This window comes from Ambystoma mexicanum, chromosome 4p (assembly GCF_040938575.1).
Source record: "Ambystoma mexicanum isolate Mex_15411 chromosome 4p, UKY_AmexF1_1, whole genome shotgun sequence".
Classification (NCBI taxonomy): Eukaryota; Metazoa; Chordata; class Amphibia; order Caudata; family Ambystomatidae; genus Ambystoma; species Ambystoma mexicanum.
Window position 1 is genome coordinate 151,781,112 of NC_090927.1, and position 25,281 is coordinate 151,806,392.

At 46.7% G+C, this 25,281-nt stretch overlaps 1 protein-coding gene across 1 annotated transcript in view; it reads right to left on the bottom strand.

The window, feature by feature from the left end:
* Positions 1-873: 873 nt before the first annotated feature.
* LOC138452555 (fucolectin-4-like) overlaps positions 874-25,281 on the bottom strand; it is a 69,407-nt gene continuing 44,999 nt past the window's right edge. The window contains exon 4 of the mRNA XM_069604996.1: positions 874-1,269. Coding sequence (XP_069461097.1) covers positions 1,077-1,269 — 193 coding nt within the window. The 3' untranslated portion in view covers positions 874-1,076. The remainder of the gene's footprint in view (positions 1,270-25,281) is intronic.

A 25,281-nucleotide genomic window follows, 5' to 3' on the forward strand; every position in this document is an offset into this window, starting at 1 on the left:
AGGAAAAAGATATTGTGAGACAGCAACGGTTCCTGAGCACACCCTGATGGAAAGAGTTTGCATTTTTTAGAAGAGCCTGTTCTTACCCCATGGCCCCACAGCCTTTTTTATCCTGTGCATTTTCACTTTTTCAACTCTAAGAATCTCCTACTTTCTGTGACCTACAGGAAAGATTAAAGATTGACACATGAAAAGGAATACGAACAGTTGACCTGTCCCAGGTCTTTCCAACTTCAACAAGACAGCTACAGAATCTAATCCCCAGTTCTGGACAGTACTGTATCAACATTAGTGGATCTGCCACCCTCCCCTTCTCCCTCTACCCCTTACACTCGAGTTTGAGAAATTGTACTTCCAGTTCTTTGTTTCATTGAAACTTATGAATCAATTTTTTCCTATAAAACCGTAGTTTTTGTGTTATCACGCCTAATCCTATTAACGGTTCAAAGGAAATCAACGGCTTGCCCATGCCCTTTTTTCTTACAACAGCCAAACCCTGTTTGTTGTTATTTTAGCCTCAGACTTGCCCCCACGCTCCTACAATTTTGAAACTAACTCAAGACCCACCTCTTCAAGGAGTCTCTCCTCCTCAACACCTAGGCCATCACGTCAGCCCTTGCACCACCTGACTCGCTAGACAAAGCCCGTGCCTCTCCTCCCCACCACCCGGTAGAGCTGCACCCTTCCTCTGTGCCCCTCTGTATTCTACCCACGCTGTATATCTGTTCTGTTGTTACCTCTGAAAAGCGCTCCGGCTATGCATCTGTAATGTTGTATACCTCTGCAAAGTGCTGCGTTGCTTCTCGAAGCTGGGTCTGTGCTCAATAATAAACAATAATAATAATCCATAAACTGAAAAAATACAAATGGAGAATATGCATTTTATTGATCTAGAGCAGAATACACTGTGTTTTAAACAGATATCAATGTATGTCATGATCATTCCTTGGGGATCAATGGCCTTTATTGCAACCAGCTGACACTGAAACACTAATAATGGGATATGAAGGAACGTTTTCTTGGGTAAACATTCGTTGATCATTTTGGTAGCGATATAAAGCTTCATGTGTTTGCTGTTAGGTTCGAATGGTTTCTCTGCAGCAGGTGCAGGACGATATTGGTTCTTCAGGGATTCCATAGACTTCCACTTCACAGGGTGTCAGCCATTCCTCTCTGCCTCTTATGATGAGGTTCACGTAGCGACCGACCATCCAATTGCACTGAAATGTCTCTGTGGCTCCAGAGGCGATGGAAGAAATAGTCGCACACCTGGAATGAGAAAGAGGCGGGGACAGCTGAAAGTACATATGATAGGTTGATTACTGCATATGTAAAACGGTGCATACTCAGAAAAGGGCTTCAAGGCATTAAGGGCTGATATAACACAAGGATAAGCATTGGTGAACTATGACTCAGCAATGCAAAGTTTCTTCCATGGACCTCTTGGCACAGGGCTACCCTTTGTTGGAGACAAAGTTCTTCTACTCATGCTATTGGCACACTATAAAGGCCAGATCAGGGTGCTGTGTAATCTAATGTTTTGTCTTTGTTATGCTCACTATTTAAGCTTACCGGACATCCCTGCTTTAAAGGGATGGTCCCCATTGTTAACCCTTCCAAGCTGATTGGACTTGTCACACCAATTTCTTGACTGGAAGAAATGGAAACTTGACCTTTGTCAACAAAGTTCATCAGGAGTCCTAGATTTTTGGACAGTGATCCCATACTGGAAATGGAGGTTAGAGGCCCTGTAATGAGTGGAAGTGTTGCACATCCATAAGATTGTTTTCCTTTCATTTGGGTGGGCGCGCTCCCTTTCATACATAGACTTCTTGTTCCTTGGCCATGGATATAATTAATGAACTTGGAGATAATAGTGCGCTCAGGATTAAATCAGTGTGCTATCATGGGTGGGAAGAGGAGAAAATAGAGCTGGTGGATTGGCCACTGAAAATGGAACTGGTGTGATTTTGGTATCTCTCAAATTACTGCAGTAACAAATAGGACGGATTTTCTTAGACTGAACTGGTCTCCATTACTGAGTGGTTTCTGGAAGAGGTTAAATTACCACTTTCTTTAATTGGTAGAGTCGTAGTTTTAAAAAATAATCGCCTTGTCGAGATTCCTTTGTTATGCAGGATATGCCATATAGAGTTTAATAAGCTGGATAGAGGGCTGTTGTGTATAGATCTGTATGGGATGGGGTTTTGGTCAGTCTTTCTGACCTTAAGGGGCACTACTAGTTCTGACATATGGTTATTGCTAACCACTGGGTCTTTGTGGACATGGACAGGCCAGATATTAATCTGCATATAGAGAGCAAGCAGGGGTGAATGCCTGTTCATGTCCTTCACTGCATAAGATAGCAACACATACCTCCCCCACATGCAAGTTAGTTATTCAGAAATGGCAGGAATTGAGGCGGAGAGTAGGGTGGGGGGATTCACACCCCTATAGGACAACGACTTGCTGAAAGAACTAAAAGGTGTGTCTTTTATCAGGGCATCAGAGGATAAGGCTATAAAGTGAGTTGAGGATGTAGTGAGAGTGGGGCAGTTAAAATATTTTGATGATCTCCAGAATTACTTCCAAATGGCTAGAGGCAGGTTCTGCTGGTACTTACAATTGCGACATGCTCTCAAAGTCCAGTGGAAAGGAGAGTTTGGGATACCTACAGTTTACCCGCTCGAGAGGTGGTGTTAGAGGGCAGACTTACTTCAAGGCTGTCTCTGGCATTTATAAGGGCATTGGGAGTACGACCACGGGACCATTGGTGAAATTAAAGGTGGCCTGGCAGGCAGAGCAGGGGAGATTGAAAAGGGAGGTTTCATCAGAGACAATGTATGTCCCTACGGAGATTGCAATGTACCCGATGGCAGCACAGTCAAGAGGCAGAGGAGGGACATTAGCAAGGGAGGGGGACAGGGAGGGAGGAAGAAAAAGGGAGGGTCTTACAAAGCTTCCATAACTTAAGGTGATCCGGCTCAAGTCTGAGAGGGGCAGGGAGGCCATTCCAGAGCGAGGAACCTGCGGAGGAGAGACATCTACCTACCCCCCACTCTCTGCTTGGAAAAGCATCTGATCTGCAGAGAGTAGGAGCTAGAAGACCAAAGGACTCTAGCAGGGAGGTATTGAGGAAGAGAGCTTTGGGGCCAAGGATAAGTCTTGCAGTCCTATTCCGGATAATTTGAAGGGGACGAAAGGAGGAGTTAAGCAGGTTGAGGAAGAGGCTTTTGCAGTAGTCCAACCAAGAGAGGACCAGGCTCTGGAGACATTGAGCTTCTGGGCAAAGGTGAGAAAAGGGACAATGCCTCTGAAGAGGTGCAGCTGAAAGTGGGCCTTCTTGGTAAGGTCAGTGATGTGAGGAGAGAAGGAGAGAGAGGAGTTGAAGATGACACCAAGGTGTTTTTCCTCACAATGAGGGTAAGGGGAGGAGGCCCATGGAGGGCGGCCAAAGTGTAGGCGGGAAGGAGGGAGCTTGGGCCCCAATGAGAAGGATCTCCGTCTTACTGGCATTAAGGCAGAGATTGTTGGCAAAAATGGAGACATATTTCACCAAGCAACAATTGATTTACACCAAGAAAAAATATTCATGCCTGAATAGCCTGAATAGCAGACAGGCAGTCAGGAATAAGAGAGGAAGAGGTGGAGGCAGAGGAGGGAAGCTTGAAGGAGAGCCGCTGCGTGTCACCCGTATAACACTAGAAGTTAGGAGAGAAAGTGGAGATCAAATGGACTAGATGGACCAGGTAGACGTTGAAAAGCAAAGGCAAGAGAATAGAGCCCTGAGTGACACCACAGGTGGAGAGTGAGATAGAGGAGAGAAAAGGGCCCAGTTGGACCTGGGAAGGCCGGTCAGAGTGGAGGGAGGTCAACCAGTCCAGAGCCAGGTCTGTGATGCCAAGGGTATCACAGAGCCGATTTATAGGGTTGGCGTGATTGACCGTATCAAAGGCAGAAGAAAGGTCAAGAAGGATGAGAACAGAAGGGGAGCAGGTGCAAGTGGATCTAGGTCACCGGGCCTAAGCCCTGGCCACCTGGTGCCTTCCTGGTTGCCGCTCTTTTCCCCACTTAGCAAGCCCCACCCACCTGGTGCCTTCCTTGCTGCCGCTCTTTTTTCCTACTTAAGGAGCCCTCCAGCCTCTTTTCCTTTGCAGATGGGTGCATGTACAAGTGGATCTAGGTCACCTGGCCTAAGCCCCACCCACCTTTTTAGCCCTGCCTCTTCCTTCCTGCTCTTAACTCTTAGATCAAGGGCGTCTCTCGCCCGGGCGTCCGAAGCAAAGGCCAGACAAAGAAAAGGGCAATTCCTGTTTGGATCTGTTTGGACCAGGAGAACCCAGGACCCGAAACCCCTGCCCAGACAGCAGGTAAACATGCACCATGTGTTTACTCCCTCTGTCCGCACAGGCCATCCCCACCATCATCATGCAACGCCAACATGAATTTCTCTGGTGCTGGGATGAGGACAGGTGCTCCGTGGCACAGTAAGTTGTGCAAGTTGTGTAACGCTGCCTGCCTCTTGTATTTCGCTGTCCCCCCCTCTTGTATGCATGTGATGCCTGTATGGGTTTATAGTCAAAATACCGAAAACAAAATCTCGAACTACCAAAATCTCGAAAAAAAAATATCGAAATTTAAAATATCGAAAATGTATACATGTCATTAAAAGGGTCAATATCTCGAATACTTAAATGTCGAAAAAAAAAAAAAACGAACATGCATAAATAGAAATAAACAAAGTGACGAAATTAGCGTTTTATGATAGGGGGGGGGGAGCACCCCCCCCAAACCCCCCCCCCTGTACACCACCCCCTTACCCGCCAGCCCGCTACCCCCACTCCCCCCACCCACAGTGTTGTCAACAAACGTATTAGAATCACGAGTGTAGCATTGGTTAAAATGATAGGTGAAAAACAAGAGTAAAGAACCTTGTTCAGGAACCAGGATTGGAATAACGGTAATGCCAAACCGTCATTACCTGACAGGACGACATTTGATGCTGTACTGCGGGAAAACACTTGCGTTTACTTCGGAAAACAACAGGTAATATTTATAAAACATTGAAGTGGAATATCAGTAAAAAAAAAAACATTTTACGAAGACATATATGACAGGAAACATTTCTTCTTTTTTTTTTAGAGTACGAAATGGAATTTATAACAAACCAAAAGGGAGGAAAACAGCTAACACTAAATGGATACGTTTATCATAAGGAATATGAGAAGAATGAGCGTATATACTGGAAATGTGCCGAATATAAAAGAAATACATGCCCGGCTCGCGCAATAACTGAGGGAACAAATGTGCACAGTAAAAACGAACATAATCATCTACCGGACCAGTCTAATATAATTATAAAAAAAACCCTCTCGGAGCTGAAAAGAAGGGCAGAAGAAAATCTCGGGGAAACAAGTGGTTCGGTTGTGTCAAAAGTATGTGACCATTTACCAGTCCATATCGCTGGACAATTACCAGGTGAAAAGTTAATGCAACGGACAATAAACAGAGCGAGAAAACAAAAAGAAAATATGCCGCCTGTACCAAGGCTTTTTGAGGACATTACAATCCCTGATGTATTTAAAACAAATAAAAATGGAGACATATTTCACCAAGCAACAATTGATTTACACCAAGAAAAAATATTAATATTCGCAACTGCAAGTAATTTCCACCATCTGACGAACAGTGAAAAGTGGCAGAGTGACGCAACTTTTAAAATATGCCCGCAACCATTCTACCAGTTTTATACTATTCATGGAACAATAAACGGCAAGACAATTCCACTTGTATATACATTGATGCCGAAAAAGACTGAAGAGGCGTACAAAATCGTTTTTGCCAAAATAAAACAAACGATCCCTGAGGCAAACCCAAATACTATAATCATGGATTACGAGACTGCGCAAATCAACGGATTTAAATCAATTTTCGAAAATACACGGATTCAGGGATGTTTTTTCCACTTCACACAAAGTATATGGCGAAAAATGCAGAAATTAGGCCTGAATACAAAATACACTGAGGACAGTTGCTGCCAGATTAATATTAAAAAACTTTTTGCATTAGCTTTCGTACCAATAGATTATGTGACTGAATTTTATGAACATTTAATTGACAGTACATTTTACAAGAATCATGAAGAAGAATTTAGTGATCTATTAGACTATTTTGAAAAATCATGGATTGGACAATTGACAAGAAGTGGCACAAGAAGACGACCTAAATACCCATTAAATTATTGGAATTGTTATCAGGCAACCCTAGAAAAAACACCTAGAACTAATAACGCCCTGGAGGGATGGCACAGCAGGTTAAACAAGCATTTTAACATCAACAACCCCACTTTGTGGCAATTTCTACGCGACTTGCAAGAAGAAGAACACCACCAACAGTTTAAATTGGCACAAACCATATCCTTAACTAACCAGACACAAACGAGAAAAATATACAGAGACTATGAAGGAAAACTAATACAATTAATAGAAGCTTTTGACCCCCAAAACCAAGAAACCTTCTTAGAATCTATAGCGTTCAACTTAAAATGTTAAAAAATGTAACTCACGTTTCGGATGAAGTTGCAGTCCACTGTGCCATGAAACCCAAAAAAAATCCAAATAAAGCAAAATAGCCAGCCAGGAAAAAATAACCAGGAAAATCCATAGAAAAAACCAAGAAAGTCCTCATGAAAACAAAAAAACCAATGCAAATCCAGTAACAAAAAAAGACGTTGTAGCCATAATCCAGAATCCAGCGACTGCAAGTGAATCCACTGTAAACCCATATTTCACCAAATCCGGCCAATCCTGTAGAAATCCACAGTCCATGTAATACGAATAAATCCAGTGAAAAAAAAGCCATCCATGGAAAAATAAAATCGAAATCCACGAAAAACCAGGAACAGCATCCAGGAACAGCCTGCCGGAGAAGCGAAAACCAGGAACAGCATCCAGGAACAGCATGCTGGAGATGCGAAGTCCAACGAAACCAGGAAATGTAACCCGAAAAAATCCAGTGGAAAAAAACCCATTCGAATTTAAAAAAGAAAAAAATCCACGAAAATCCAGGAGCAGCTTGCAGGAGACGCGACCGCAGCAGAAACCAGTTGAATATGAACTTTAAAAATGGCGCTTACGTTTTACGTAGAAACACGTAACGTGAATTTAAATAAGTAAACAAAGACAAACTATACAACTGTTATTATTGATACAATAGCGCCATCAAGAGGAAAAGGGATGTATTACATGTTAACATTTTTAATCAGTTTAACATATACTATATGTAAGTTTATAATAATACATATAAAAATATATTAAATACTGTTAAATTAGAATGCTTTTCGTCTAATATATAAACAAAATTACAGTTAAAGTTGTTACTAAAATAAAAAGAAAACAAAGTGTAATTTTCACTTACCTTTGTCAAAAATATGATGTTTACTCATGTTAATAAATTTGAGATTACTTGAAAAAATTCGAGATTTTGTCTTTCGAGATTTTTTATTTTCGGTATAATAAATTCGAGAATTTATTTTTCGATATTTTAGAATTCGAGATTTTGACTGACCACCGCCTGTATGCTTAAATCTTTCATCTTGCTGTCCCCCCCGCCTCAAGGCAGCCCTCTCCTGCTATCCCCTCCTGCATCAACAATCCTTTCCTGCCCATTGTGGGAGTTTGTATTAGCACATGATGGTGACACCATCACCGCCTTGTTGCTGATGCTTTGATTTGACTTTTAGCCATCTCGAATCTAGTCGTTTTCATGCTGGACTTCCTTAAGCATCACATAATTATGGTGCCCATCTACGAAATGAATCCTGGCTTGCACTTGCTGATCTCTTGCAACATTATGTGTTCAGTACTGACCTCTGCAACTTGATGTGCTCTCTCCACTTGCTTATGTGCTCTATAACACTGTATTTCGCTGGCATTGCTTCTTCCTCTCTTTCACCATACTCACTGCTTCTCTGTCTTCTCTTCCTCTCCCTGTCTTTTCCCTCTCTCCTCTCTCCTCTCCCCTCACTATATTCTATGCACTTACCCTATCCGAATTGTCGTCAGACCTATCATGATGATTGCTTGTTTGTTCCTCTCATCCCATCATCTTTTGTCAATCTCCAGCACTACCAGATATGTTGTCAGGCCTAGTACGATAGTCGCTTGTTTTGTTTATCTCCTCCCCCTTCCCTCACCTTTTGTCATTCCCCTGCACTACCAGAAATGTCGTCAGGCCTAGTACGATAGTCGCTTGTTTTGTTCCTCTCCTTCCCCTAAACCCCCCCTTCCCTCACCTTTTTTATTCCCCTGCACAACCAAAAATGTCGTCAGGCCTAGTATGATAGTCATTGTTTGTCTCATCTCCTACCTCCCCCTCCCTCCCCTACTTATCATTGTCAAAGCTCTTGCACTATCTGAAATGTCGTCAGGCCTAGTACGATAGTTAATTTGACATTCTTAATGTCTCAAGGCCTTTTACAAATGTCATTGTATTTTCCCTTGCACCCTCCCTTGCCTTGAAGCGCTTTGAAACACTTGTGTGTATAGGCACTGTACAAATGAACTATCAACTTCAATAAAGGAGATTTGGAATCGAGATTAGAGAGCAGTTTCTGTGCCTCTAGCAGCTGTGAAGCCAGACTGGTGGTTGTGGAGAAAACTAACAGAAACAGCGTGGTAGATAGGTTGGGGGATGGCCAGCTTCTCCAAGAGTTTGGCCAGGAAGGTGGTAATGGAGATAGGGCGGTAGTTCGACGGACATGAATGATCAGCAGAAGGGTTTTGAGGAGAGGGTGCACAAGGGAGTGCTTGAGGGGTAGCGGGAAGGTTCCAGTGGCAAAGTAGTGATTACAGAAATCTGCCAAGGCAGGAGCAAGGGAGACACTGTTGTCCTTGATAGTTCTAGAGGAGCAGGTGAGCACCTGTTTGGATGAGACTTTCATAGAGCAGACTAGAAACCTCATCAGGTGATATGGGGGAGAGAATGAAGAGAGTAGGAGGGAAGGGGTTGGGGGCCAAGGGAGACCTGAGAGCAGGTGAAGGAGAAGGGAGTGGTGAAGAGGAGAGTGAGGACAGGATGTCCTGAGTTTTAGTAATGTAGTGAGGGGCCAGTGCAGTGCAGAGGGCCAGGGAAGGCAGAGGAGAAATGGAGACTGCAATAGGATTGGCGAGTTCCTTGCAGACTTTGAAAAGTTCAGCCATATTGTTAGTATCCCCAGAGATGCAGGCTTGGATATAGGCCCTCTTCTCCGAGCAGATGGCAAGTCTGTATTGCCTTTGGACAGGTGGCAGGACAGTTTGTCAGAGGATGTGCTCGAAGCCTGCCACTTTCCTCTTAACTGCTCTGCACTTTCAGAGAGGCTAGGTCAGAGTCATACCAGGTGTTAGGCTTGGAAGTAGGATTTATGCGGATCCTCATGACAGGCTCAAGGATGTCCAGAGTGTGAAGGGATGGAGAGTTGAAGGTTAGTGAGGGCTGTGTCAGAGTGAGAGTCAGTGGCAAGAGTAGGAGGCTGAATGAAGGTGGCAGCAAAAGCAGCAACTGACACTTGCTTCCTAGGTCGAATGACAGAGTAGACTGACAGTGCCGGCGTGGGCTTAGCCGGGGGATTCAGAAGGTCCATGTGAGAGGACAGGAGAACATAATCAGACCAGGAGAGAGGAGTAGTGAGAGGGTTGGAGATGGGGATATCTGCAGAGATGAGAGCATCCAAATTGTGTCCGGCTGAGTGTGTCAGACCGGAGGGAAGTATGGAGAGGTGAAGAAAGTCACAGAGGTTGCAGAAAAGTCCAGAGGATGCATCAAGGGGAGTCAAAGTGAATACTGAAGTCTGTGAGGAGGATGAGCTTGGAGGTGGAGCCCAGGAGAGAAGAAGTGAGGTCAGACCACTCTGTGCAGAAGAGGGAGACCAGGCCAGGGGGCCTGTAGATGGTAGCCAGAGTCTGCGAGAGGATAGGAGAGACACCAATTCTGCAGACGAGGCATTTGAAGGAGCAGGACTGAGTCAGTATGATAGTAGCTGGGACCCATTCAGGGAAGATCAGGGCCACTCCGCCCCCAAACCCATTAGGCTTGGGCTTGGAGAGGATCTTATAGCCCTGTGTTAAAACTCGTGACAGAGCTTGCCGTGTACCACGTCTCTGTTAGAGTGAGGACGTTGTGGTGGAGGTGGCAGATGTCAGAGCAGTGTTTGAGGTCTGAGCGAGAGTTAAGGGTAGATAAGTGGAGCTGGTTGCCAATTTTTCTTCTGAGGAGGGGTACAGGAATGTGGTACACCCGTCGGTGGTGGCAGAGGGGCGGCAGATGGAAGAGTGCCAGGAGAACAGAGGAAGTTGATGAAAAACAGAAGAAGCCTATCAAGAAAGTGGAGGTTGGACTCAGATCCCTGAACCATGACAGTGCCATTTAGGTAGACATTAATGATGGCTCTAGATGAGAGGAAGTATGCCAAGAGTACTTCCCAATGCCACCATTAATGGGAGCGGAAGAGACCATATGGGGAATCCAAAGGTCTAGAGAGGGAACGACAAAGAGGATGTCAGAGGCAGTCTGCCAGAAAAGCAAGACACTTGGAGGTGAGTTTTCTGAGTAGAGGGAACAAATCCTGGATAGAAGGATAGAGGGAAAAGCCTAATTTTCAACACAGCAGCAATGAAAAAACACACAGATGCAACTTTCCAAGAAGATGGGAAAAGACTAATTTTCAAGCCGAACAGAAATGCTAAAACACACAGATTTGACTTTCCAAGAGAGAGGGGGAAAGCCTAATTTTCAAACCCAGCAGCAAATGAAAAGACACACAGATTTCATCTTTCCTTGATGGTGGGGAAAAGACTACTTTTCAAAAACACACATATGCGACTTTGCAAGAAGAAGGGAAAAGACTAAATTTCAAACACAGCAGCAAATGAAAAAAAAACAGATTTGACTTTCCTAGATAGAGGGAAAAGTCTAATTTTCCAACGGAGCAGAAATGAAAAAACACACAGATGCGATTTTCAAAGAAGAGGGAAAACGACTAATTTTCAAACACAGCACCAATGAAAAAACACACAGATTTGACTTTCCTAGATAGCTAACTACGACACTTCACCTAATGCCGGATATGGATAACGTACAACTGTGACGGGCAGCAGACTGCGTACTTAGCTAACAGGAGTAATAAAAGAGAAGGGACAGTTAAATAGGAAGCAGTAATGGCTGTTCCTCCTGCCCGCAACCTTCTTACCTTGTCAGCCGATGCTGGTTCACAACTGCGCTGCATGCTCCCACGGCAAACACAGGCTCTGGAGCTGCAACTGCAGGAGCTGCCCTTCACCGCAGGGGCTGCAACAGGAATTGAGGCTGCCCTGAGTGCAACAGTTAGCGAGGGCCTTGTACCCAATCAGGGGTCAGGGCATGGCAGAGGGAGGGAGCCAGAAGAGGGCTCCAGGGGGTGTGGAAGCGTAACCAATGCAAGCCGCGAGGCAGCAAGAGGGAAAATAACTTTTAAAGTGGCAAGATGGAATTTTCACATTTAAAGCTGCAAAACGAGCAGAAGCTCGTCAGACAAGCCCCTAACCTTGTGCTCAGGCCAGCAGATGGAGAAAGCTGCGCTGACCACTGCAGTGTAGTAGTATCATCCAGGAATCACAACACAGGCCTGTGCCCAATCAGGGGTCGGGGAGGGGAGAGGTAGGGAGCAGGAAGAGGGCTCATGGGGGGCTGGAGCCGGACTAATGCAAGCTGTGAGGCGGCAAGATGGAAAATAACTTTTAAAGAGTCAAGATGGAATTTCTCACATTTAAAGCTGCAACACGAGCAGAAGCTCGGCAGACAAGCCCCTTACCGCTGCGGAGGAGAATCCAAATTTGAGCCGGCAGTATCTTCTGAGCCCTAGATGTGACGAGAAGGTTGTAATGTATCTCGACTCCTTCGCTAAGCGGATCTGGTGATATCCCGATCTTAGGTCCAGCTTGCTGAACATGGTGGCTTCTGTTAGGTCCACTATTAGCTTGTCCACCGTCGGGATGATATGCCTTTCCCGCCCAATGGCAACGTTGAGTAAGCGCATATCAATGCAAATTCATACAGCTTGCGGTTGCTTGGGTTTGCTGTTACGACCATGGGGGACACCCATGGGGTGGGGCCTGTGGTCTTTTCAATTATTTTGAGGTCTTTCAGCTTGTTGAGTTCAGACTCTACTGCCGCTCTCATGTGGAACGGAACCCGTCAGTGTCGTACGGCTCTAAGTTCCACTGTGGGGTCGATGTGGAGTTTCACTGTTCTCCCTTTCAGGCATCTGATACCTTGAAATAGCTTCTTGTGTTTGGACAGTAAGTGATCAATTTCTCTGGAGTGGATTGCAAATGTGAACAGGATCAGCTGTAGTTTTTTGGCAGTTGGTCAGCTGAGTAGCATCTCGATTCTGGTGTACACTACATAAATGCATGTTTTGCAGCTCCTTTCACCATAGGTGAGGTATGTTTTGAAGTATCCTATAATTGGTAGGGGTTTTTTGCACCCATAAGCGAATAACTGTATGGGTTTGCGCCGTAGGGTCGGTCTGGGGTGGAGCTCGTCAAATTTGGTGTTTGGCATTACGTTTACAGTGGCGCCGGTGTCAATTAATTTTTTTATTTTATTTGTTGACATTTATAAAGCGCACCAAACCCTCAGGCATCAGAGCACTGTCTTAGTGCTTAGGTTACTGTAAGGCAGAGCTGCACCTCATTTTGCGAGGGCTACTGCCATAGTACAGATATAGGCTATTAGTCACATCCAGTGGTTATAATATGTTAAATTCAGGTGCAGCTGAAACTGCAGAGCATAGAAGTCGATAGAAAGGTGTCAGTAAGTTGCAAATGCGGTGTGGTTTAAAGGAATTTGCATCCGGTAGTGGTGGTTACATATAGGTCAAATGCAAAATACAGCACAGGCTGTGAGAGTCAAATCCATTAGTTACATATGGGTCAAATGCAAAATACAGCGCAGGCTGCGAGAGTCAAATCCATTAGTTACATATGGGTCAAATACAAGTGCAGCGCAGGCTGCAAGAGTCAAATCCATTAGTTACATATGGGTCAAATGCGAAATGCAGTGTAGGCTGCGAGAGTCAAATCCATTAGTTACATATGGGTCAAATGCAAGATGCAGTGCAGGCTGCAAGAGTCAAATCCATTAGTTACATATGGGTCAAATGCAAAATACAGCGCAGGCTGTGAGAGTCAAATGCATTAGTTACATATGGGTCAAATGCAAAATGCAGTGCAGGTTGCGAGAGTCAAATCCATTAGTTATATATGGGTCAAATGCAAAATGCAGTGCAGGCTGTGAGAGCCAAATCCATTAGTTACATATGGGTCAAATGCAAAATGCAGCGCAGGCTGTGAGAGTCAAATCCATTAGTTACATATAGGGTCAAATGCAAAATGCAGTGCAGGCTGCGAGAGTCAAATCCATTAGTTATATATGGGTCAAATGCAAAATACAGCGCAGGCTGTGAGAGTCAAATCCATTAGTTACATATGGGTCAAATGCAAAATACATCGCAGGCTGTGAGAGTCAAATCCATTAGTTACATATGGGTCAAATACAAGTGCAGCGCAGGCTGCGAGAGTCAAATCCATTAGTTACATATAAATCAAATACAAGCACAGGCTGCGAGAGTCAAATCCATTAGTTACATATGGGTCAAATGCAAAATGCAGTGCAGGCTGCAAGAGTCAAATCCATTAGTTACATATGAGTCAAATACAAGTGCAGCGCAGGCTGCAAGAGTCAAATACATTAGTTACATATGGGTCAAATGCAAAATGCAGTGCAGGCTGAGAGTGTCAAATCCATTAGTTAGATACGAGTCAAATGCAAAATGCAGTGCAGGCTGAGAGAGTCAAATCCATTAGTTACATATGGGTCAAATACAAGTGCAGCGCAGGCTGCAAGAGTCAAATCCATAAGTTACATATGAATCAAATACAAGCACAGGCTGCGAGTGTCAAATCCATTAGTTACATATGGGTCAAATGCAAAATGCAGTGCAGGCTGCGAGAGTCAAATCCATTAGTTACATATGGGTCAAATGAAAAATGCAGCGCAGGCTGTGAAAGTCAAATCTATTGAAGTCAAATGCATGTGCAGTGAGGCTGCGAATAGATAGAACCATGAAACAAGCCCAAAAGGTAGTAGCACAGATAAGATGACAGGCAGCGTGGTGAGAAACCAGCAGGAAGGAGGACCAACGTTCCTTAGCTTGCTCGTGCAGAGATGAAGAGAACGCCACCTCAATTTACGGTGGAAAGAGACAGAGGTGAGGTCCAGGGTAGCAAGACAACAAATCAGGCCAAGACACTGTAAGCCCTGGACAGGCCAAGACAGGCAAACAGGCCTTTTATGTGGGCCTTCGCTGTGAGGCCACACCGGCTGTGCCATCCAGCTCCGGTCCCAGTAGTGCATATAAGTCGCTTATCAGCCAATGGGGAAGCTCTGCAGAAGCATGCTGGGGCACAAATCTCATCACAGAGGGGCTGGTTGAGGAGCTGCCATGATGGTGTGGAGCTCTGGATCCTACACACCACATCAGAATGAATGAGAAAGTGAATGCTGCCAGTGCAGCAGGGATGAAAAGTCTGCCTGCACTGCTTGTTGAAAAGAAATAGAAAAGTAACAGGCCCAGACAGGCAAACAGGCCTTTTATATGGGCCTTTGCTGTGAGGCCACACCGGCTGCGCCATACGGCTCCGGTCCCAGAAGTGCACATAAGTCGCTTACCAGCCAATGGGGACGCTCTGCAGGAGCATGCTGGGGCGCGAATCTCATCACAGAGGGGCTGGTTGGGGGCGGCCATGATATTGTGGAGTGAAAAAGCGAACGCGGCCAGTGCGGCAGGGATGGAAAAGCCTGCCTGCACTGCCCGTTCAAAAGAAATAGAAAGGTAAAAGGATCAATCATCATCTTCTCTGACTGCTACCATGCATTTGGTATTGTGCGATTGGTGGCCGTTGGCTTGCGCGACTGCCGATATGATATGTGCTTTTTTCTTTCTTGACCTTTGGTAGCGGTCCGTGCGGCTCCGGGAGGGCTCCCTGCTTGATTGGTCATCGTCATCGCTGCTGCTGTCAGCGTAGTCTCCTTCGACTGCGCGGGCTCAGCTTCTCGGCCTGTCACGTATTCTAGTGGACTGTTTCCGTGGGCGCTGGTCTGGTTGCCGTGGGCGGAATAGTTGTGCGTTCTTGGACCATGGGTCACTTTCCATTCTCTGGCTCTTTCTTGTGGTGGTTGTTCTCTCGCTCTCCTGGAGTTGAGGCATACAGTCACGCAGTGGTTTATCTTCCCACATTTCTAGCACGTGGTGCCATATGCTGGGCATGGTTCCTCTTTGTGTTGTTGGCCGTATTGGGATTTGTTCTACCGCAGTGCATTGATGGTCGTCATGCTATTGTTTGGGGTTTCAGTGTCGACCGGCAGGCGGCTGATCATCTGTTCCATTTCTGCCCTGTGCTCATCTGTCCTCTTGCGTTGTCGCCCAATGGTGAGGATGGTCTCCAACGAGAGGTTGGTTTCAGATAGTAGACCAATATTTATCAATTTACGTTTCATCGGATTCAATTTATACACGTATCCCAATATACATGTTGTATGATCCCATGTTACGGGCTGGCCCACCATCTCTTCCGGCGCTCGACATACCTTGTCCGAATATTCCAACAATGCCCCTCATGCCCACAACATATGCAATATCAGCATTTCCCTCCATGCATCTGGGGCATAGCCCCCCGAATTGGGATACATCTTCTTTAGGCGGGCTGGGGTAAAATGTACTCTGTTCAGGATCGTATAGTGTATCATCCTGTATCTGGAGTTGAACGATATCTGGCTCGTCAGCTTACATATTTGTAACCAGTGTGTTTCAGTGAAGGTGACACCTAGGTCTCTTGCCCAGTCCCCTTTGACATCCCTTGTCTGTGCCACCCAGGATATTTGTGCTAGTTTCTACAGTGCTGAAGCAGACTTCTTCATTACCCCTGGGAACAGTATGTAATCAAGACTCTCGTGAGAGGGTGGCTCCTGTGGGAATTCAGGCCACGTTGATACTGCGGCTGAGCGAAGCGGACAATATTGAAGCTTCCGGAGTGCGGTATCACCTACATGCTCTTTGATCATATCCCAAGTTACAAATACTCCTTCGTGTAACATGTCACCCATATTCAGTATGCCCATCTTGCGCCAGCGTGCCGCCAGCAGTGCATCCCTCGCTTGGCCCAGGATTGGAGTGTCCCATATTGGCATGCCTTGGCTGAACAATACAGTGTTCCTGGGGTGCCTGACTAGTCTCGACCATGCGTCCTGGGTGACCGACAGCATCTAGTTGGTTAACATTCCCATGTGTTCCTACGGCCATCTTGTGTAGCAAAGTTCTACATGGGATACTTAAGGCCCTCCATCCACCCATTATGCATAATATGCCTGAGTGGCTAGGTTATAGACCTCGAAGTCTGGGGCTGCCAGACCTCCTCACGCATACGCTAATGTGAGGCGCTTCCAGCTGACCCTTATCTGCCCCTTCCATACGAACGATGAACACGCTCCGGTAATTCTAGTAATTAAAGCTCTGCCCAGCCATACAGGCACATTACTAAAAAGATAAAAAAAGTTTAGGCAGAATAATCATTTTTATTAGCGCCACCCGTTCCATCAAAGAAATGGGGAGCTGGTTCCACCGCTCCAACTTGGCGCACAATGCATGGACCACCGGGCCATAATTAAGGAACTGAACAATGGTTGCTGACCTGGCAATCTCGACCCCAAGGTATTTTATATGCTGATGTGCCCATCTCAACCCGAACATGTTTCTAGGTTCAGGTGTACTATCTGTTAGTGGGAAGACATCCGACGTGTTGCTATTCAGGCGTAGTCCGGAATATTTCCCTAACTCATGAACTACAGCCAGTATCCTCTGCAAATATTTCCCAGGATCTCTGACATACATCATAATGTCATTGGCGAATAGGGTTAGGAGCTCTATCCGCCCAGCGATGGTAATGCCGGCAAGGGAATGCAGAGACCTCATAAGATCTGCCAGGGGCACTATCACCAGGGCGAACAGTAAGGGGGATAGCGGGCATCCCTGCCTAGTGCCTTCTGGTAGTGCTAATATCGGTGAGATCTCCCCATTCATGCACACCCTGGCATACGGATGCAAGTATAAAATGTGCACCCATTTTATAAAGTTTGGTCCGAACCCATACTTATATAGGACCCTGAACAAGAAGGGCCAGTACACTGCGTCGAATGCTTTCTGCATGTCTAGGGATACAGCAACCCCCTCTACATCTTGTGGAATTTGCGTCATATTATATAACCACCAAATATTGGATGCTGTCGATCTCCCCTGTACAAACCCTGCCTGGTCCTCATGCACTATGTAGGGCATCAGCGGATTGAGTCTAAAAGCTAGTATTTTCGCTAATACTTTGGCGTCAGTGTTTATTAGGGACAGTGAGCGGTACTACCCACAGTCATCCGGGGCCTTTCCGGGTTTTATTAACAGTGTGATTACCGCCTCACACATTTACTTCGGCAAGACACCAAACGCTAGTGCCTCTGCCCACACCAATAACAGACAGGGAGATAACACATCTGTGAATTCTTTGTAGAATTCCACGCCAAGGCCTTCTGAACCTGGGGCTTTCCCTCCTGGAAGACCTTTGATTGCTTCCTTAATCTCGCTCAGTGTTATTGGTTCCTCCAGTGCGTTCCGAGCTTCTGCCGACAGAAGGGTCGTGGGTATCTTGGCTAAATACTTATCTATTTCGTCACCTGTAGTCACACTCTGGGGTGAGTAACCGTTTGCATAAAAAACATAAAACACCTTGCTCACTTCTTCTGCTCAGTTAACCACCGTTCCGTCCACCCTGGTTATGCACGGAATGTTAGTACTGCCCTTCACGCTGCAAACTGTGTGTGCCAGGACTTTCCCTGGTCTCTCCTGCTCCCCGTACCGGCGCGCTGCTGCCGGTTTATCGACGTAACGCAACTCTCTGTCCGCTGCCTCCCGATATTCGGCTAACTGTGCCTTAATATCTTTACTAATGTGTGGTGATGGGTTCTCAACATATTCTGCCTGCAGTTTCGCCAATGCATCCTCGCGCCTCTTTAATTCTGTCCTGATGTCGTGCAGTACCCCAAACTCAGTAGACATTGCAACCCCCCTCATAACGCCTGCCAGAGGATAGCTTGTGTACTCAGTGATCCTTCGTAATTTCAAAATAACTATCTATGTGCTGCGCCATGCTGTCCCGGAAGACTGGATCTATCAGGGATGTGGCCTTGAAGCGCCACTGCATTCGCTGGGGCGCACCACCTGGTATGCTCAATGAAAGCAACACTGGGGAGTGATCAGACAGAGCTCTGGGCAGTATGCAACATTCAGTCACCCAATTTACTAACCTTTGTGATGTCAGCCAATAGTCGATACGCGAGTGCATGTCATGCACTGAGGAGTAAAACGTAAATGCACCTTGCATGTCATGGAGTACCTGCCAAGTATCTTTCAGTCCTAGATCCTTGATGTGCTTGTGTATAGCGTGTGCCGCATTTGTTAGGGTTCGAGGTGTGGTGGATGTGCGGTCAAGTTGTACATCAAGTATCGTGTTGAAATCACCACCACAAATTACTATTTCAGTAGGGTACCTGCCACACTTTTGGAATAAGGTCTCATATAATTCTGGGTCATCCACATTTGGGCCATATACATTTATCAAGAGTATTTTCCCATGAACGATCACAAATTGGCCACAGTCATTACACTCAGTCTCATAGTGCATGCATGGCAGTGACCGGTGCACCAGGATCATGAGCCCACGTGCTCTAGTGGAATATGAAGTGTAATAACGCTGATCCCCCTAGCCTGGGGCAACCTTACATGCCTGATGTTCCAGCAGGTGTGTTTCTTGCAAAAACAGAAGCTTGGCCCCTTGTCTATTTATATATGCCATCACTTTATGCATATTTATAGGAATGCCATGCCCCCACACATTCCGACTCAATAGTTTAACATCAGTCGGGTCACATCCTGCCATCTCTTTCAATGCGTTTCCGGACTATCCACCCAACTTTGTGTCATCTCTCAACCGAACCATAATATGCAATGCTTAACCTATGCATTTTTTAACTGTTACACCCCCAACTCATCCCTAATCCCACCTCCCCTCCCTCATAGTACCTCAAACTTTGACACTGCTTTGCCCTTTACCCGTACCCTCCCACAACCAACCCTGTCCAACAAATACGTGCACTCACATTGGGGGCGACTGCTTCCTTGGTGAGTGGAGATCCCTGTTCATATATTGTCTCGCTTGGCTAGATTAGTGCCTTAACCATAGTGATTTAACATGCGTTACCATAAACACATCTAACTTTACATAATTCCGGTGTGGAACACTGGTAGTTTTGGAAGAATCAGGTTGCCTCCAATATTTGCCCATCCGGCTGGGGTATGTTCGCCTCCACAAACGATGCCGCATTCTCGGGGAACGTGAAGAAATAGGTATTATTATTGTATTGTAGATGTAGTCTAGCAGGGTACAGCATGGTGTAAGGGATTCTAAATTCCCTCAATATTTTTTTGACTCCCACAAATGAGTGCCTTCTCTTGTTGTACTGCCAGTGTGCAGTCTGGGAATATACGGACCACACAGGAGCCCATCGTTAACTGCTGTTTCTCTCATGCAGCCTTCAAAGCTAAATCCCTGTCTCAATAGTTCATGAGGCGTGCAATTATTGGTCGGGGGAATCGCCTGGTTTGGGTTTCGCCATCAATGCCCTGTGCGCTCGTTCCACTATGAACATTTGAGACGAGCCAGGGTCCCCCAACAGTTCTCTCAGCAGTTCTTTTGTTGCCGTCTCCATAGGGCCTTTCAGGGCATCTTCAGGGACCCCTACGATGCAAATAATATTGCACCTTGATCTCTCCTCCAGGTGCTCGCATTCCATTTTGACACTGCCCAGATCTTTTGCCATAGCTGTCACTGTCCCTTGCAATGCTGTTATAGCATACTCCGCTGTGCTGATCCACGTTTCGGGTTCTGCAATTCGTTGAATGGCCTTTTCAAGCTGTGCACGGATAGTAGTGACATTAATGGTAATGCCATCAAGCTTGGTATTGATGGAGGCAAATCCCTGCTACATTATGGCCATGACTCCCTGCAGATCCACGGGTACCGCCGGGGGCGCCACCTCCACCTGCCCTACACCGCTCACCTCCTCACACACCTCCTCCACTTGCCTCGAGGTGGGTCTGGTATATTTGTCCATTGTTCCACTCTTCTTGTGGCCAGCACCGTTAGGCACCTTTAGTGCTGTGTCATCCAGTCCGCCCTCCCAACTTACTGCTCAGCAGGGTAGATGACCTTGGGATGATCGAATTAGTTGTACGCTACCCAAAGATGACACTGTTCGTGTCCCCAGTGCAAGAGTTCTTTGTGCTTCAACAGATGTTCACCGCCATGCTCACACGACTTATTGCTGGACGCACAGGTCCTGATAGCTACCAATGTGACCTCGCTAATTCAGGGTTATTCAGGGCCACTGACCTTGTGTTCACCAGGCCTGCATGACACTGCGTTCTGAATGTGCCCCTGTGACGGTAATGAGGGGGAGCCACGCAAGCAACAATCCACAAAAAGATGCTTCTTCGCTCAATCCATACCTCCTGGCCAAGGACCACCCATCTCCAGGTGAGATGGGAGCGTTGCCCGTCCACCCAGAGGGGCCTGCGACTCACACGTGAGACCACAGAACACTGGGGTCCCGGGGCACTCGCTGCAATAACCAGTATCTCACAACTTGACTGCACAATAGATTACTGCTGGAGAGTCAGCTCCACCTGTCTACAGCTTCCCAACACAGGAGCACTAACGCTCATCGTCCCCCACTCCCTCCACCTCAGTGCTGCGGCACGGGCATAGCTACTGTATAGGGGGGAAAGGAGCAGTGTTAAATAGAGCGGGAGGGGGAAGAACACATCTGTCAGAACAGACTCCTTTGTCTGTGAAAACGTAGGCCAGGACCCACCTACTCCACCGGCTGCCGGTATGGCCTCTGTGGGAAGGAGCACCCGGATGTCAGCCCACACCAGGAACCACTGCGAGGTGGGGCTCGCCCGCGCCATCACCGTCTCTGTTTCTTTGCCAAGCCAACATCCACAGCCCACTATTGCAGACTGTAGTTACAGCCCTCAGTGTATTACGGCATCGGTGGTGCCTCCGTTGGACCCAGCAGCACAGGTAGGGCCGATGTTCACTCAGCTTTGCTTCCTCCCACACAATACTCCTGTGACGCGGTGGGGGTTATCACAGCCCGCCGCGGTATATATGCAGCCAAGGCAAGCCTATGGCCTCCTCCACTTATCAATTTGTCGGCGGTGCGGTGGGCACTGCTGCAGCCTTCCGCAGTGTGCTTGCAGTCCCAGGGGGGGCGTCGACCGACACTCCCACACAATTTATCTTCAATGCGGCGGGCGTTGCCACAGCCCTCCGCAGGATGTCCGCAGCCCTGGGGAGGCGCAGACCTCCCCCTGCACACGGAGTGTCTGCAACGCGGCGGGCTTTGCCTCAGACCGCCACGATAATCCAGCTGTCTAGAGGCAGTCCAGTAAACTTCTCATCTTCACGGCCCCTGCTCACAAGCCCGCAAGTGTCCTCGGCAATGGGGGTCCACCGGCTATCTGCCGCAGTCTCCTCTCTGGCAAGGGAGGTCTCCTGCAGTTCAACAGTGCGTTGCGCTGTAAGTCTGTTCCGTTCATTCTGCAGCACTTTCCAACTTAATTTCTCTGCGAATTGTGCCCACACCCTTCCCGCAGCTGCTCACTGTTTTTCATGCCAATCCCACCTCAATACATGTTGTAATTTTATCGGGAATCACACAGCGGCTGCCATCTGCAACAGCGCCCCCTCTGACCTGTTGTCTGACTGCAAACTCTTTATCGGGAAAATCACATCCAGTTGCCATTTCCCAGGGGCCGGCCATGGAAGTCGTCAATGTTTTCTTGAGGGCGCTGCCTTGCTTGGCTCATTTTCAATCGTTCCAAATCTGGGCTCAGCTGGGGTTTGAACTTCCATGTTAGTACTGCTTTCGCTGTATCATATTCATCCCTAATGCCCCTGTTCGGGAGGGCGTTGAAGAGTCTCAGCGCCATTGTACCGAGGTTGAGCATTAGTAGTGTCCTTTTTTCTTCTTCATCTGTGACTTTCCTTAACTTTAGGCTTAGTTCGGACTGTTGCATCCATAGTTCCCAGCAAAGTGTAGCTCTGGGGCCAAACCGCTCAAAGGGTTTCATAAACATGCTGTGTGTAATTTCCATTTCCAGCCATGTGCTGGAGTCAGGGTTTTGGGCTGGGGTTCTGGCTGGTGATGTGTGGGGTCAACCGCCATGTTGGAGGTCTATGCGGGACCTGGTAGTGCTGGGTGGACAACTGGGCTCCTGCAGGGGCTCTGGATGTGGGATTCTTGTGGCTGGAGGGTTCTGCCCGCTTGGATGTGCTTTCCGGATGAAATGGAGGGTTTCCCACTTCCTTTCCCAAATTCCCTCGTTGTGCGAGGGCTCTAGCGACCTCTTGTGGGCACCTGAGGCTAGTGCGGGCCCGCAGCGTGGGTTGTGAATTTGAGGTAGCCAGACATTGAATGTGTGGCGGGCCGGGGCGTGCTGGTGCATTGATTGTATTCACAGTGTGAGCAGCTGGCTCTTGTGGTCCTGGCGAGGGAGCACAGAGCATGCGCGACTCTGCGGGTTAGTCAGTGGGCCTGTGGAAGCCTGGGGCGTTCCTGCGGCGTAGCGTTACCTGACTGGGCTGTGGCACGGGCTGCGATAGGGCTGTTTCTGCCATGTCGCTAATGTGGTGTCGTGCGGGGGGGAGCCGGAGCATGCAGGCCCCACACATATTACAATGAAGGAGACGCACACGTATGGTTTGATGTCTCAGAGCGGTGGTCCCTTCACAGGCTTTCCTTCTCCCTTTTATTGGCCCCCTCACATGGTCTCTTGCAGCCACGTCCACTGTGGTCACATGACCATCACATCACCCAGGAATCATAACACGGGCATGTGCCCAATCAGGGAACAGGGGAGGGCAGAGGGAGGGAGTAGGAAGAGGGCTCATGGGGGGGGGAGAAGCATGATGCAAGATGGAACATAACTTTTAAAGCGGCAAGATGGAATTTTCACATTTAAAGCTGCAACAGAAGCAGAAGCTCGGCAGACATGCCCCTAACCTTGTACTCAGGCCAGCCGATGGCTACAGTGTCTAAGTGCTAGAAGCATGCATTTGAACATTTGACATCACCAAAGAAGCCGACATTTGAAAGGTGGAAAACGGGCTAAAGGTTGCTGCAACTACCGGCACAGGGTTCTACCTATCTACCTTCACTCCCCTCTGCTTCGAAGGAGGAAGCGGGTCAGCTGTGCATAAAATTTAGGGCTTCCTGTAGCTTTTTTACCGAAGTTTATTTAGCACTTGACAAATATTGAGGTACGCTGCTGACCTGAGAAAAGCACTCCTGGACACCTGAATCCAGAAAAGTGGAAAGAAGGTGCATGCCACTGTTTTTAAATACACAGATCTGTGGGTCAGGTTGCAAGCACATTATCATTTTTCCACAGGGTGTCCCTAATGACGTAAGCTCTGCATCATCTTGCACTGTGTCATGACCTTCAAGCAAGTTATAACTGGTGGATAGAGGTGTAGAAACCCTCTTACTGGGAGGGAACTGGGATGACCCTGATCATCAGCACTGGTCATCAGTGACCAGCTCAGGGAAATTGAAGGCCTCATAAACAACAGAAAGGTCTGAGGTGGACCCTGGAATCGTCTATTAGATTCTTGGAGACAAAGACACTAAAATGGCTTGAGATGTGGGAATCTTGGTGGCCATGTGGATTCCATTGTTAGAAAAGGTTGCATTTCCTACCACCATGCACTTGGTGTACTTGAAAACAGATCTCCTTACCGTGTCTGTAAATCTGAAGACCAAAACTTCCTCTTGAGACCCCAAGAAACGGCACCTTCAGAAACTGATCCAGGAGCCTGAACCTTTAGAAACTGCACTGTGAACCCGAACATGCAGCTACTCTCAGCAAACAGAACCTGCTTACGCGAACCCGCTGAAATCCATACCACAAGCCTGACACGCTCCAACTACCGCCTGAAAGAGGTGCCTATGAATTTAGGACCAGTACTGTGAAGCAATTGGGAGGGGGCACTAATTGGAACCTTAAGTGAAAAGAACAAGTATAGAACTGACTTTGTGAGAAGTGGGGGCCTTTATTGGTTGAATGGCAATAACCCCTCCTATTACTGACTAGCCTATCCTTGTCTTCACTTGGTCTCTCCCACTCTTGCTGCCAAGTGTTCTTTATTCTCCACTGTGGGCTAAACATGTCGCACTAGGTTATTTAATATTAGAGAGTACAGGTTTATTTATATGCTTAATAGTACCTTGTTTTTCATGAATGGTTGTAAATGAATTGCACATTTAGCGTTTAGGTGGTGATGTGAACACAGTTGTTTTAAGACACCCCCTATATATATGTGATTAAGAATATAAAATATTTTTTGTACACAATTTAGTTTAACATGTTTTTGGGGGTTTCAGAAGATGTTTTCATACTAAGTATCCCTGTTATGTGTAATTGTTTACACTTTTGACTGACGTTTTCTTGTGTTTGTTTGGTATAGTTAGTATTCACCATTCAATTATGTTCAGTATAATTGGGCTTTCCTTCCAGTTGCTGTGTTTATTGTAACAGCCAGTAGGTCGTGAAGGGTTTCCTGTAACGAATTCGGACCTTTCAGCAAGAAAGCTACCACATTACACATCCACTACTCGTTGTGAATGCCGACAGTTGCCTTAGATCCTCTGCAGAATATGTGGAGGGACTATCGTCCAGGGTTTCTATTTTAGCCACAGAAGGAGAGCACGAACCAAGTAAATCCTCTTTGGGTTGGGATGAGATCACACTTCTACTTGAACACCTCATTAGAACAGAACTGAATGGTTTAATCATGTTGGAATAGTTACGTAATAAGGCATTAGCGCAAGGTCTTATAGATGAGAATGAACCAAGATTATTCCTTGATAATATTATTTGTAGAATAAAATGGGGGCAAATAGCACATAAGTGTGGCAGGGAGTTGTATTACGAACTGTGATTGAGCTGTTTTTTGTCAAAAGTGCTATACAAATCAAATAAAATAGATATACAAATGTTAATTATAGGTACAGTCACTGAAGTTGACCCAGCTGGTA